Source organism: Anomaloglossus baeobatrachus, chromosome 7, assembly GCF_048569485.1.
Source record: "Anomaloglossus baeobatrachus isolate aAnoBae1 chromosome 7, aAnoBae1.hap1, whole genome shotgun sequence".
NCBI lineage: Eukaryota > Metazoa > Chordata > Amphibia > Anura > Aromobatidae > Anomaloglossus > Anomaloglossus baeobatrachus.
The window spans coordinates 179,917,562-179,933,623 of record NC_134359.1 but is presented as its reverse complement, the minus strand read 5'-3'; the positions used below and the strand labels follow the sequence as shown (position 1 = coordinate 179,933,623).

At 48.7% G+C, this 16,062-nt stretch overlaps 1 protein-coding gene across 2 annotated transcripts in view; it reads right to left on the bottom strand.

Annotated features, from left to right (window-relative positions):
• The window catches only part of MOB4 (MOB family member 4, phocein), a 198,040-nt gene that overhangs the window by 12,228 nt on the left and 169,750 nt on the right, over window positions 1-16,062 (bottom strand). For both annotated transcript variants that reach the window (XR_012724753.1, XM_075317824.1), the window contains exon 7: window positions 546-657. Coding sequence is in view for 1 of the 2 variants with exons in the window: in XM_075317824.1 (XP_075173939.1) it covers window positions 546-657 (112 nt within the window). In the remaining variant the exon portion in view is untranslated. The remainder of the gene's footprint in view (window positions 1-545; window positions 658-16,062) is intronic.

Genomic DNA, 16,062 nt, shown 5'->3' with positions numbered 1-16,062 from the left:
TTTTGCGCAAAATGCATTAACAGAAGATAAAAACGTAGCATCTGCGCAAAAATGTTACAGTTAAAAACGTTAGCTAGAGAAGCAAAAAAATAAGCCATCTCTGAGCCCCATATTCCAAAAACAGAGAACGCTAGAGGTAGCAGAAACTGGCGCAAAAAGTGTGACACTTTTTGGACAAACTTCTGAATTTTTTTAACCCCTTAGATAAAAGTAAACCTATACATGTTTGGTGTCAACAAACTCGTCCCGACATGAGGCATCACATCGACACATCAGTTTTACCATATAATGAACATGGTCAATAAAATAAATTACAACTCGTCCCTCCAAAAACAAGCCTTCATATGGCAAGATTGATGGAAAAATAAAAACGTTACAGCTCTCCGAAGAGGAGGAGCAAAAAAACAACAAAAAAAAACGGAAAAGTCATCTGGAGGGATGAAGGGGTTAAAATAGAGAGAAAAATTTAAATCCACCTAAAATATGTTCGCATTTTATTTTTAATTCACCAATACAATACTTTGAATGAAATTATTTATACATACCTCATATTCATCAAATGTTTGGCGATGATGGAAATATGCATGGGAAAATATCCTATAGATTCTACGGCACACAGATCCTAATTTAGCCACAGAAGACTCCTTTATGCTAACCCTATAAAATACAAAACAGTTTGCTTTTATTAATATAATCATAGAGGCGGACATATCATTGGTGCAGCCTATGTGGCCGCTCATTGGTCCAGGGGGTTGGGGGGCCCATTTCAACGTCCAAAGCAGGTGTAATTGTGTTTTTTTCATGAGCTTTTAGGCTGCAAAGGGCCCAAACATTGTTCTTGCACAGGGGTCCTTTTCTGTCTGTGTCCGCAAGTGTATAAACAATTGGTATATTTAGACAAACTGAGCATCTGCTGCAGCTGTAACATCACAGTGTTTGTTACCTCTGCAGTTAATCACTGGCATCAGTGGCTCTGCAAACAGACAGCAGTAGGTGCTCAGCCCAGTGCATGACTGCAGCCTATGAGTGATGTAAGTATGTCAGCACTGCAGACGATCGAGGACCAAAAAAGAAAGTCATCCCTGGACCTGCGGAGGGTGAATAAAAGTACACTGTGTTATCTTTTAAGCCTTAAATCCTATGAAATAAAATAGATGAAAAATAATTGTAAACCTTTACAAGTTAGAGGAAAGCAGACTGGATCCTCAGGAAAGCCCAGCATCCACAATCTCTGGAGAATAAATATATTCAGGCTTTCCTGTGGTCAGAAAGGTTTTCATTGATCTCTCCGTTCTTTTAGATAATCACCAGAGTTACTGATTTGGAACACCAGAGGATTGGGTTAAAGGGTTAAATAGTTGCCAGTGTTGAATGTAATGAGATTTCATTTGCCAGGAACTATTTGCCTGCTGGAAACATACCTAAAGGGAAGGTGTTGTGATTTTTATTTTTGCATTAATTATTCTTGATAATATAATTATTTTAAACAGAAAATTAAATGTGCTGTTTTCACCTTCCTTTTTTCTGCAGCCACTGGGAGCTGCCATTTTAATATGTTGATGTGTAAGTGTCTCAGCACGACATTTACCACAAACACGACAACCCCTGTCCATAGGAGATAGCGGTCAGTGTCTGACCACATCACCTGCATTGTGGCTGCCTCCAGCGTGACCTGGGCAGATCCCATGGGGTCTCCAAGTCTCAGATGTGGGAGGAGATGGGTGCAATATTTTGAAGCCTGTAACTAAGCTGTGTTCTCCAATTTCCCCCTCTACCATCACTTAGCGCAAGCGATGACAGGAAGAGGAGCCGGCATGCGAGACTTACAGGAGGGGAAATGCGGAGAGTGATGCTCTGCGAGGAGGTATCTGCAGCCTGACAGTAGTACAGTACCAGATGACTGATCACCGCATCCTGCCACTAACAGCCTGTAGTAGAAGGGTGGGGAGTAGTACTAAACTGATCCGGACTGTAAAAATTCCAGATCCGCGCGGTTTCAAAGATGCCCAAGTGGTGGACCCAGGCGCGGGACTCCGGCTGCACAATCCGGTACTGGGGAAATTAAAGGGAAAATAAAAAAAACAAGAATTAAGCGAGTGTTTCATACTTACGGTGACTGGGTGTCATAGCGACAAACTGCTTCCAGGTCACGCATTCACTTCCTGTACTGCGCATTAGGCTCATCGCACACAGGTTTCCCTACCCACTGGCCGTCCTGACGTCTGTGATTGGTTGCAGTAAGACGCGCCGCACCAGCCAGTGACAGCGTCCGCATGCAGTCATTGCTCAGTGCAGCTCAGTCATTGTCTACACTCCCAGCCGGCGGTCGTTGTCTATGGCCGCTCACTGTGAGATGTTGCAGAGCTGAAAGCGGCGTGGGACCTTGTGTGGATTACGCCGGACCTAGAGGTGTGTTGGGGTTAATAAAGTAGTGAAAGAGGGTGTGTTTTTGTATTTTATTCCAAATGAAGGATTTTTCTCTGTGTCTATTTATTTTCATGTATAGGTTACTGATGCAGGTATCTCATTCGCCTGTGCCATCATTAACTTAGGGTTTAGTAGCAGCTGTGCGCTATTAACCCCTGCTATTACCCCGATTGCCACCGCACCAGGGCAATGGGAAGAGCCAGTAAAGCACCAGGATTGTCACATCTAATGGATGCGGCAATACCGCGCGGTCGCACGTCTTTTTTAAGTAAAAAAAATTAAATAAAAATAAATAAATAAATAAATGCAAATTTGGTGCTGAAATCTGGTCCAGACGATTTCAGCACCAAATGTGCACCTACTGGCACAAAACTGCGGCAAAAACAGCTGCTTTTTTGCCAGAAGGTGTACATTGGGTGCAGGAATATGGTGTCAAAATTTCAGCACCAAATTTGCATCCCTTGGCCCAAAAATAAAAAAAAAAGTAAAGAAATTCTGCCAAGAGATGGAAATCTGATGCAGACGATTTCACCACCAGATGTGCACCTCCTAACCCAAAACTGCGTCAATAACCCTGGGCAAAAAAAACGTGGCAAAATAAATGCGTGAAAAAAAAACAACGCATTTTTTTTTTGCCAGGAGGTGTAGATTGGGTGCAGGAACATGGTGTAAAAATTTCAGCACCAAATATGCATCTCTTGGCCAAAAAAAACGATTTTTTTTTGCTAGGAGATGCAGGTCTGTGAACTCCGTTACCTCCACCTGAGGTCAGGTTACTTGCGATCACAGGTGAAGGACCGTGGGAACCTCCAGCTGTGACCGCAAATGACCCGAGTGACGTCACCGCTCATTGTGCAGCTCCTTCATTCAGCTCATTCATTCTATGAGCTCACAGCGAGCGGTCTTGTTCTATGGCGGCTCGCTGTGATATTCAGATGTAGCAGAGCTAAATATCCGTGGGACCTCGTGTGGATTACTTCGGACCTGGAGGGGTGATTATGGGGTTAAAAAAGTGGTGACAGAGGATGTGTTTTTGTATTTTATTCTAAATAAAGGATTTTTTCAGTGTCTATTTACTTTAATTTACAGGTTATCAATGCAGGTATCCCATAGACGCCTGTGCCATCAGTAACCTAGGGTTTAGTAGCAGCTGTGCGCTGTTATTAACCCTTGCTATTACTCTGATTGCCACCGCACCAGGGCAGCGGGAAGAGTCGGTAAAGTGCCGGGATTGTCACATCTAATGGATGCGGCAATACTGGGCGGCTGCGGGCTGAGAATACCAGCCCCCAGCTGGCTTTAAATTGGCTGGGTATCAAAATTGGGGGGGACCGCCCATCATTTTTTTTTTTTAATTACTGTATTTATTGAAATAATAATAAATAAAAAAAAAAAAAAGCCGCATGCGGTTTCTCTTAGCCCTGAATCACACTTGTGAGGGACTTGTGCGAGTCTCACATCGCATCACCCGGCACAGCCGCACGCTCTTCTGACAAGAGCTGGTCGGCAGCATGTGTTTCTATATTCCTGTACGCTCCTGTCAGGAGAGTGTGCAACTGCCAGGTGATGTGATGCAAGACCCTCGCACATATGACTCTGGTCTTAATTTTGATACACAGCACAGATAAAGCCCGACAGCTGGGGGCTGCAACCGTGGGCTTTATCTGTGCTGACATCAGAATATGGGGGACCCTGCTGCACAGATGGTTTTATTTATTAATTTATTTTTTTATACCACCATACTGACCCGCAGACACTTGCACTGCTTTCCCCACCCACCGGCCGTTCTGGCGCCTCTGATTGGTTGCAGTCAGCTTACACGCTGCCACTCACTGTGGGGGCGCGTCTAGCTGCAACCAATTAAACGCGTCGATGGGCAGGCAAAGCAAGAAATAGTTAATTGTTGGCTCAGGAAGGGAAAGCGTGACCCAAAAGGAGTATGCCACCATGACACAGCCTGGGTGAGTACTCCGCACGCTCCTACCCTCCTATCCCTTCCACCAACATTTTTAATCTCCGGATTCTGGTCCCCATAGACTTTTTTAAATTGACCAACAAGACAAATTCACTGATCTTGGGGAGACCAGCCAGAGAAACCACTGCTGGCAGCCAGCGAGGGCGTTCAACACAGTGAAATCCTAGGTACATTGCCCCCTGTGAAATATGCAAATCAAAAAAGTCCGTGGAGCCTGTGTTAGGAGTCTCAACACAGAAACCAGCCAGATATCCCTCCGGGAAGGACCCAGCTAAGGGGTGGATGCCAATGGATACCTGGCCTTGGTATTTCCCTTGTCATATCTTTAAACTTGTCAAAAAGTTGGGTATTGACTAAAAGGGCCACTTAATATGGTGGTTATGGAGGTCTCCTAAAAAGAGCCACCCCTTGGCTGGGTCCTTCCCGGAGGAATATCTGGCTGGTTTCTGTGTTGAGACTCCTAACAGAGGCTCCACGGACTTTTTTGATTTGCATTTTTTTTTTAAAATTGAGCAGCAACCTGCTTATCCCGTTTTTTGCGAGTCTGAGCAGCTCTAGTGGGGAGCCATAACGCTTTTCCAGAGCTTTTGTGTAACCAGTAATGTGAAAATCACCCATATTTCCGTAAACAGATGTTGAATCTGAATGAGGACTTGTTTTTTTGTGGGTCGAGTTGAATGCTGTTGGTAGAAATTTGGAGTACAGAACATTTTGGATCACTTTACATGTATTCCGTGCTCAAGGCTGAGCACTTACCACGTACATCTCCAAAATACATGATTCAAATGAAACTCTTGGCAGATCCATTCACTAGTCACATTTTTTTATTATTTTTATGGCCAAACTATAAGGCCGCAGGCCAAGCCATGAGGCTGCAGGCGAAACTGAGGTCACAGGCCGAGCCATAAGGCCGCTTCCAAGCTGGGAGGTCGCAGGCAAAGCCATGATGTAGCAGGGCCGAAGGATGAGGGATGCTCAGACTGCTCTGAGTGAAGTGTTACATTCCAGAGACCAGAAGGACTGACATACTGACTGCAGTCCTTATTGAAAGCTGCTCAATCTAAGGGTACATTCCCACATTGCAGATTTTAAAATCTGCAAAAAAAACCAAAACATCAAAAAACGCAGAAAAAAAATGCAAATCTGTAAACAGTCCAAGGCCCCTTCACAAGTCAGTTTAAAAAACGCAAGTGTGGCATATTCCATTATGACCATCAATGTGTATGTACCGTATTTTTCGGACTATAAGACGCACTTTTTTCCCCCAAATGTTGGGGGAAAGTAGGGGGTGCGTCTTATAGTCTGAATGAAGGGGTGCGGGGAATGAGGGTGCTGCGGTGGAGCGGGTCATCGGGGGCACAAGAAGGCTGCAGCAGCGCCTGCCGTGACAACGTGGGCCCGCTCATTACATATGCACGCCCATTCTCCCTCCCATCTCTCAGCGCTGACAGGTGGGCGGGATGATGGACGGGGGATGCGCGATTACTAAACAGCCGGCTGCATGATCACCCCTGGCAACTACAGCCTAGAGTGATCATGTGCGGCTGTATTCACTGCCCCCCACGCATCATCATCAGCGCGGGGGGCAGTGAATCACAGTTCCCCTGCAGTACCGCGATCTACTCCTGTCTGCGCCGGCCACGGCTGTGTGGAGACTAGCAGTGCTCACAGCAATGACGTCATCGCTGTGCACACGTGTCCACACACAGCCGCGCCAGCACAGACAGGAGGACATCGCGAAGCTGCAGGGATCGTGGCCGGCTCCACACAGCGCTGCTGGCACAGACAGGAGGACATCGCAAAGCTGCAGGGATCATGGCCGGCTCCACACAGCGCTGCTGGCACAGACAGGAAAAGGAGCGATGCTGCGTGGAGAGAGGAAAGGGAGTATAAACATGTTTATTTTTTTTGTGTGCCACAGGATGCAAGACATATAGCAGGATGGGGGTATATGAGCAGGATGGGGGTATATGAGCAGGATGAAGGCATATGAGCAGGATGATGGCGGACATAGCAGGACGGTGGCGGGCATAGCAGGACGGTGGCGGACATAGCAGGACGGTGGCGGACATAGCAGGACGGTGGCGGACATAGCAGGACGGTGGCGGACATAGCAGGACGGTGGCGGACATAGCAGGACGGTGGCGGACATAGCAGGACGGTGGCGGACATAGCAGGACGGTGGCGGACATAGCAGGACGGTGGCGGACATAGTAGGATGGTGGCGGACATAGCAGGATGGGGGTATATAGCAGGATGGGAGCACATACCAGGATGGGGGTATATAGCAGTATGTGGCCATATGCCAGGATGGGGTATATAAAAGGATGCGGCCATATGCCAGGATGGGGTATATAAAAGGATGCGGCCATATACCAGGATGGGGTATATAAAAGGATGCGGCCATATACCAGGATGGGGGAATATAGCAGGATGCGGCCATATGCCAGGATGGGATATATAGCAGGACAGGATGCGGCCAAATGCCAGGATGGGGTATATAAAAGGATGCGGCCATATACCAGGATGGGGGTATATAACAAGATGGCGCATATAGCAGGACAGGATGTAGCCATATGCCAGGATGGGGTATATAAAAGGATGCGGCCAGATACCAGGATGGGGGTATATGCCAGGATGGGGTATATAGCATGATGCAGCCATATACCAGGATGAGGTATATAGCAGGATGGGAGCACATACCAGAATGGCTGTATATAGCAAAATGGGGCTATACCAGGATGAGGGACAAACATACATACATATATACTATATATACATATATATATATATACATACATACATACATACATACATACACACATACACACACACACACACACACACACACAAGGCAGGAGGATCATTACCAGGATGGGGTACCTTAGTAGAGAATTTGGGGACATTACCCCTATATTAGTGTCAGCAGCAGATCCTCGCCCCATAAGTGTGTCATGACCACATTTTTTGCTTAAAATTTTATTTTCCCATTTTCCTTCTCTAAAACCAGAGTGCGTCTTATGGTCCGGTGCGTCTTATAGTCCGAAAAATACGGTACGTGTGTGTTGTTGGTGTGACATGTACCAGAAAAAAAAACCCATCACACTGAAATGAATATTAAGCTATTAAAGAGGTGTAAAAATAGATAATGATAGATTGCTTTGGTTAAAAACTGTAAAATCTATCACTGATCTCGGGGATATCTGGCTGGTTTCTGTGTTGAGACTCCTAACAGAGGCTCCACGGAATTTTTTGATTTGCATATTTCACAGGGGGGCAATGTACCTAGGATTTCACTGTCTTGAGCGCCCTCGCTGGCTGTCGGCAGTGTTTTCTCTGGCTGGTCTCCCCGAGATCAGTGATTGTTTTGTCTTGTTGGTCTACTAGGCATTGCTCCCACCTGGCCAGAATCCTGCTCCACACTGGTGAGGGGCAATACCCCGAAACATCTGTCTGTGGATGGATACCTGGCCTTGGCATTTCCCTTGTCATATCTTTAAACTTGTCAAAAAGTTGGATATTGACTAAAAGGGCCACTTAATATAGTGGTTATGGTGGTCTCCTAAAAAGAGCCACCCCTTGGCTGGGTCCTTCCCGGAGGGATATCTGGCTGGTTTCTGTGTTGAGACTCCTAACAGAGGCTCCACGGAATTTTTTGAGGTGGGTACCAGTAACACCAGATAAACCACTCTTTCATAGCACAATATAATGTACACCGTAATAAATAGATAACAAGTTGGAATTAATAATATAATGGGCATATATAGTAAATAGTAATAAATAGTATTATAAGGCTGAATTCACATTGCTCTGCAGCTGCTGATGTGTAAAAAACAAAAATGAAGAAACCTTCAGTTAAATGCATTACCAAATAAGGTGCTAGAGTGCAAGTGGTAGAGTACTAAATAGATAATATAGGACAATTGACAGGATTCTGCGGTTGCTACTGCATAAAAAAAAAATCTATGAAAAGTAGCACTAAACAATGTGCTGGAGTGCCAGTTAACCTTGAATATCACTACTACAACATTTTAAATTATTTTATTTTTCCCAATAGCAGCCACAGAGCAATGTGAATACAGCCTTATATTATTATCTATTTATTACCACTTGCACTCTAGCACCTTATGTGGTAATGCATTTAATTGAAGGTTTTTCTTTATTTACACTGTAGCAGCCGCAGAGCAATGTGAATTCAGCCTTATATTACTATCTATTGGTCTACTTCTATTTACTATATATGGCCATTATATTATTAATTCCAACTTTTTATCTATTTATTAGGGTGTACATCTATAAATATAATTGCCTTATTCTGTCTGTCTGTCTTGCTCCAAAATTGTGTCACCGTGACAGTGTCGTTACAGTGACAACTGTCTGATTGGCCGCTGGGCTCGGCCTGGCCCCACCCCCCCACGGATTGGCCACTCGCCTCGGCCTGGCCCCGCCCCCCGCATGGATTAGCCGCTCGCCCAGGCCCTCCGCACGCATTGCCCGCTCCAGCGTACACCAACTCCCGGTACACATGTGCAGGGAGCCGGCATACGCTGACGCCTCACCCACTCGCCCCGCCACACGTTGGCACACTCGGCCCCGCCCCTGGCGGACATAACCTTGCGATGCTGGGATCGTGACGGAGCCGGTGTACGCTGGTAACCATGATACACATCGCGTAACTATAGGAAGCGCTTCCCTTAGTTACCCGATGTGTATCATGGTTACCAGCGTACACCGGCTCCCGGTACACATGTGCAGGGAGCCGGCATACGCTGACACCTCGCCCACTCAGCCCCGCCCCCGGCACACATTGCCACGCTCGGACCCGCCCCCGGCGGCCCCAGCATGAGAGGATGGAGCACGATGGGGGATGTTCAACATGGAGGATGGAGCACGATGGGGGGTGTGCAGCATGGAGGATGGAGCACGATGGGGGGTGCGCAGCATGGAGGATGGAACACGATGAGGGGTGCGCAGAATGGGGGATGGAGCACGATGGGGGGTGCGCAGCATGGGGGATGAAGCACGATGGGGGGTGCACAGCATGGGGGATGGAGCACAATGGGGGGTGCGTAGCATGGGGGATGGAGCACGATGGGGGGGTGTGCAGCATGGGGGATGGAGCACGATAAGGGGTGCGCAGCATGGGGGATGGAGCACGATGGGGGTGTGCGCAGCATGGGGGAAGGAGCACGATGGGGGGTGTGCAGCATGGGGGATGGAGCACGATGGGGGTGCACACCCCCCCCCACCCCCCAAAACACACACACACCACCACACACGCACCGCACAACACACCACACACACACTGGGAACCACAAACACCGCCCTACACAGACACACACACACACAGACAACGCCGCGCACACACACAACACCCAACACACATACACCGCGGCATACATAAATATACGCACATACCGCGCAACACACACCAAAACACACACACGCACTCCACACCCACACAAACCGCGCAACACACACAGCACCACACACACAGAACGCTGCAGACACACTGCGCTCCACAAACAACGCAACACACACAACGCAACACACATACAACACCGCTCTCACACACCCCCACACCCAGACAACACCCAGAACATTTACAGCGCCCTACACAAACACTTGGCAACTACACACAACAACATATACATTATATATATATCTATATATATATATAAAAACAAAAATCATACATTAACTACACAATACGTAAATTCTAGAATACCCGATGCGTTAGAACCGGGCCACCTTCTAGTTATACTATATTGTGCTATGCAGAAGTGGTTTATGTGGTTACAGTGTAGCCCACATCGGAAGATTCTTATAATATAAACGGATTTTTGTGTACTAACCGTAAAATCGTTTTCTCTTAGCCATCATTGGGGGACACAAGACCATGGGTGTTATGCTGCCTATCCATAGGAGGACACTAAGTAGATGCAAAAGCATAGCTCCTCCTCTGCAGTATACACCCCCTGGCAGGGCCAGGCAACCTCAGTTTTAGTACACAAGCAGTAGGAGAAAAAAACAGTAAAAACTTCTCAACAGAGGAACATGAGAAAAGAAGAGTCATAACCAAATAAGGTACTGAGAGAACCAAGGCCCAACAGGGCAATAGGGTGGGTGCTGTGTCCCCCAATGATGGCTAAGAGAAAACGATTTTACGGTGAGTACACAAAAATCAGTTTTTCTCTGACGCCTCATTGGGGGGACACAGGACCATGGGACGTCCTAAAGCAGTCCATGGGTGGGAAACATAAAAGAAGACAACACAACCCAAGGACTATGAACCAGTCCCAGACAGCCTGGAGCGCCTGAGAGAGGTGCTCTACTGCCGTTTGCAGAATTTTCCTACCCAGATTTGCCTCAGTTGAAACCTGGGTATGGACTCTCTAATGCTTTGAAAACGTATGTAGGCTAGACCAGGTCGCAGCCTTACACACCTGTTCCACTGAAGCCTGATGCCGAATGGCCCATGAAGCGCCAACTGCTCGCGTGGAATGAGCCCGCATCCCACTAGGAATGGGCTTGAGTTGCAAGCGGTAGACTTCCTGAATCGCAGAGCGAATCCAGCGAGCCAGAGTCGCCTTTGAAGCTGCCTGTCCCTTCTTAGGCCCCTCAGGAATGACGAACGAAGAGTCAGTTTTTCTAAAGGGGGCTGTCCTGGATATATCAGAAAAGGCTCGCGGCAAGAGTGCTGCTAGCTCCGAAACCCGTCTGATGGACGTAATTGCCACCAGGAATGTTACCTTCCAGGACAGAAGAGCAAGGGAGGATTCCTTGAGGTGTTCAAAGGGAGACATCTGGAGACCGTCCAGAACGAGGTTGAGGTCCCATGGTTCTAGCGGCCGTTTGTACGGGGGGACTAGATGGGAAACGCCCTGAAGGAAGTTCTTGACTTGCTGTTTTTGAGCCAGGCGGCATTGGTAGAAGATTGAGAGCGCTGAGACCTGCCCTTTAAGGGAACTGAGAGCCAACCCCGCTTGCAAGCCAGACTGTAGAAAGTCGAGAATGGGGATGGCCAGAGGCATAGGCTGGACGTTAGTTTCCCTGCACCATGAAAGGAAGATTTTCCACGTACGGTGGTAAATGTGGGATGAAGCAGGCTTTCGGGCGCTGATCATTGTGGAAATAACCACGGTGGAGAATCCCGCTCTTGTTAATACCCAGGTCTCAATGGCCATGATGTCAGTGTCATGTAAAACTGTTGAAGGGTCTCCATCCCCCTACTGTCCACCATCAGCCAGAGATCGTCATGACGATTATCTGATCGGCCTGGAAGCTTAAGGTATTTATGACTTTGGGTGATGGTAGAACTAAAGCCAAAAGATTCAGAGAAAGACAATTCTTTGTTATATTGGCGGGAAAACTTCCAAAACAGGTTTTTACGTGCTGCTTTAATGCTAGAAAAATGAAAAACATATTGCCAGAATCCCTGTGTTGTGCGGAACCCAGCGCACTGTCTCACCTGACGAGGAGATCGACGGAATCACGACAAATTAGTATTGGCCAGTAAAATTGTACTAGAGGCGTTGTGTTTGGTATCAATGTAACTGTAAAATCGAGATATAAAATATGACGCTAATATCTTTCACCTGTGTGACCCAGGAGCAAAGATATGAAAAACCCTAGAATTATGGAACTTTGTGAACATCAGAGCACAGCCCACCAGAGACCATAAAATGATGTCACAGAGAAAGGGGGGCTACCTAATGTATAATAGGAACAGCTTTGTTCTGGGGGGCAGTCAGTACTGGAGGGCATCATGAAGGGTGATGCTGGCCGATTATAACATCTTCTCTTGGAGTCCCTCCACTCCCTAAGCAGACGTCACTTCTATGGCACGAGTTTAGTAAGTTTCACGTTTATACCTTTTATTTTAATGTAACTGCCTATGCCGTAATGTGTATTGTTCCCTTTTGTAAATTCTTGTATATTCTTTAAACACTGCCTATTTTCGGATTAAATATATAAAAATTTAAGAGTTTCTTTCTTCAGCGCTCTATTGGGAGACCCAGACGATTGGGGTATAGCTACTGCCCTCTGGAGGCCACACAAAGCACTACATTAAAAGTGCAAGGCCCCTCCCCCTCTGGCTATACCCCCCCGTGGTATCACGGGTACTCCAGTTTTAGCTTTGTGTGCGAAGGAGGTCAGACATCCACGCATAGCTCCACAGATTTTAGTCAGCAGTAGCTGCTGACTAGTTCGGATGGAAGAAAAGAGGACACATATAGTGTCCCCAGCATGCTCCCTTCTCACCCCTGGATGGTGTTGTAAGGTTGAGGTACCTATTGCTGGTACAGGGCTGGAGCCTGACATGCTGTTTTCCTTCCACATCCCCTTGGGGGCTCTGTGGAAGTGGGATCCTGCCGGCCTCAAAGCTCTGACGCCGGGCTCCATCCACAGACCCATTAGAACCTGATGGATACGGAGCAGGAGTACCATCAGGGACCGGGCCCTGCATCATACAGGTACTCTGTGTCCCCGGCAGGCACAGACACACTCCGGGCTGGCTGGGTGTTGTAGTGCGCCGGGGACCGTACACTGAGCTGGTGTTCCTACAGTTATCTGGGGGACTTTGTGTTCTGGGAACGCAGCGCCGACCCCCTCTGGACCGGGCGGCGCTGCTGTGACTTGTGGTGCGCCGGGGATACGCCGACCGCGCTTTTACGGCGGCGGCGTTTATAACTCTAGTCCCCGGCTTTTGGGCCTAGGACGCCGGCAGCTCCGATCGTTCCCGCCCCCACCCTGTCAATCAGGGTAGGGGAGAGACGCTGTTTCACGGCAGCGACGAGGGCTGGAGCCTGATTTACATGCTCCAGCCCTCTCACTAGGCACAGAGGGAAGCAGGCTTCCCGCTCTTGGTCAGGAACGCCCAGGGCCCGCCCCCCTTCTTCTCTCAGAACGCCGGCAGCCATTACATGCATGTCTGGCTGGAGGAAGGACGCAAGGCTCTGGGAGACCTAGACTGAGGGGCTTTGGAAGACCACACACCCGCTCTTAAGCGGGCGGTAAGCGGCTTTTCAGCTGGCCCCTCTAGTGCCTCAGTGTATGTTAGTGTATTGTGTCACTGGACATAGATATTTATTGATTTCCTGCACTGTGAGGTCGCTTCCTGGCTGAATACCCCAGATCGCTCTGAGGAGGCAGCAACATGTCGTCCACAAGACGCAAAGCTGCCAAGGCTAGGGCTGTGTGCACTGCATGTGCTGCATGTGGGGCTGCTCTACCAGCAGGCTCCAAGGACCCCCATTGTGTGCAATGCTCAGATCCGGTGCTGCTTCGCCAGCCGGAGTCAGGAGAGATAGTGACCCAGGCTGAGACGCCTGTAAGTCCTGCCCCGGTGTCGGGGACAGACTTTGCAGTTTTTGCGGTTAATATGTCTGTGACTATGGCAAAAATCCTGGAAACTTTGCAATCCATGCCTGGGGCTCAGTCTATGGACACGGCGAGGTCTACGTCCTCTAATCCTCCGCAGTTGGATTTAATCCAGACTGCAAGGGGGTCCCCGGCTTCTCAGGATGAGTATAATGACTCAGATGATTGCCCCAGCCACCCCAAGCGGGCTCGCTGGGAAAGACCCTCAACGTCATCACACTGCTCAGGGTCTCAGCGCAATCAGTCTCCCTGTGATGTGTCTGAAGAGAGTGATCAGGAGTCTAATCCTGGAACCCCTCTCAATCTGGATACCCCGGATGGGGACGCCATGGTAAACGATCTTATCTCAGCCATCAATAGGCTGTTAGATATTTCTCCCCCAGCCCCTTCAGCAGAAGAGGCAGCGGCAGAGCAGGAGAAATTTCGTTTCCTCTATCCCAAGCGTAAATTAAGTGCTCTGTTGGATCACTCTGACTTCAGAGAATCAATCCAGAAGCACGACGCTCATCCAGAAAAGCGTTTCTCTAAACGTTCTAAGGATACACGTTATCCTTTCCCCCCTGATGTGGTCAAGCGCTGGACCCAGTGTCCAAAGGTGGACCCCCCGATTTCCAAGCTTGCAGCTAGATCCATAGTTGCAGTGGAGGATGGCGCTTCACTTAAGGATGCCAATGACAGACAGATGGACCTTTGGTTAAAATCTGTCTATGAAGCTATCGGCGCGTCGTTTGCTCCAGCATTCGCAGCCGTATGGGCACTCCAAGCTATTTCAGCTGGTTTAGCAAAAGTGGATGCTATCTTACATCCAGCGGTGCCGCAAGTGGCGTCCCTTACCTCGCAGATGTCCGCGTTTGCGTCTTACGCTATCAATGCGGTCCTAGAATCTACCAGCCGCACCTCAATGGCGTCTGCCAATTCGGTAGTTTTGCGCAGAGCATTGTGGTTAAAGGACTGGAAAGCAGATGCTGGTTCCAAAAAATGTTTAACCAGCTTGCCTTTACCTAGAGATAGACTGTTTGGCGAGCCATTGGCTGACATCATTAAACAGTCCAAGGGTAAAGACTCCTCTTTACCCCAGCCCAGATCAAGCAAACCTCAGCAGAGAAAGTGGCAGCAGAAGTTTCAGTCCTTTCGAGGTTCGGGCAAAACACAATTCCCCTCGTCCAAAGGGACTCAGAGGACGCAAAGAAACTCAGATTCCTGGCGGGCTCATTCACGCCCCAAGAAAGCAAATGGAGGAACCGCTTCCAAAGCGGCTACCTCATGACTTCCAGTCCCCTCCCTCCGCATCTCCGGTCGGGGGCAGGCTCTCCCGCTTTTACGACACTTGGATGTCACAGGTCAAAGACCGGTGGGTGACAGACATTTTGTCGCGCGGGTACAGAATCGAGTTCAGTTCTCGTCCTCCAGCTCGGTTCTTCAGAACCTCCCCACATCCAGACCGTGTAGATGTCCTGCGGCAGGCGGTGGACTCCCTAAGAGCGGAAGGAGTAGTGGTTCCTGTACCGTCTCAGGAACAAGGGAGAGGGTTTTACTCCAATCTCTTTGTGGTGCCAAAAAAGGACGGCTCGTTCCGTCCTGTTCTGGACCTAAAACTGCTCAACAAACATGTGCACGCCAGACGGTTCCGGATGGAAACCCTCCGTTCTGTCATTGCCTCAATGTCTCAAGGAGACTTCCTTGCCTCAATAGACATCAAAGATGCTTATCTCCACGTGCCAATTGCTACAGAACATCAACGTTTTCTACGTTTTGTGATAGGAGACGACCATCTTCAGTTCGCAGCTCTGCCATTCGGTCTGGCGACAGCCCCCCGGGTCTTCACCAAGGTCATGGCGGCGGTGGTAGCAGTCCTGCACTCTCAGGGACACTCGGTGATCCCTTACCTAGACGATCTACTCGTCAAGGCACCCTCTCAAGAGGCATGCCAACTCAGTCTACAGGCTACGCTGGAGACTCTCCAGACTTTTGGATGGATCATCAACTTTCCAAAGTCAAATCTGTCACCGACACAGTCACTAACGTATCTTGGCATGGAGTTCCATACTCGAGCAGCGAGAGTGAAGCTTCCGCTAAACAAGCAGCGGTCCCTACAGACAGGGGTGCAATCTCTCCTTCAGGGCCAGTCGCACCCCTTACGGCGCCTCATGCACTTCCTAGGGAAGATGGTGGCAGCCATGGAAGCAGTTCCCTTTGCGCAGTTTCATCTGCGTCCACTTCAATGGGACATTCTCCGCCAATGGGACGGGAAGACGACTTCCCTAGACAGGAAAGTC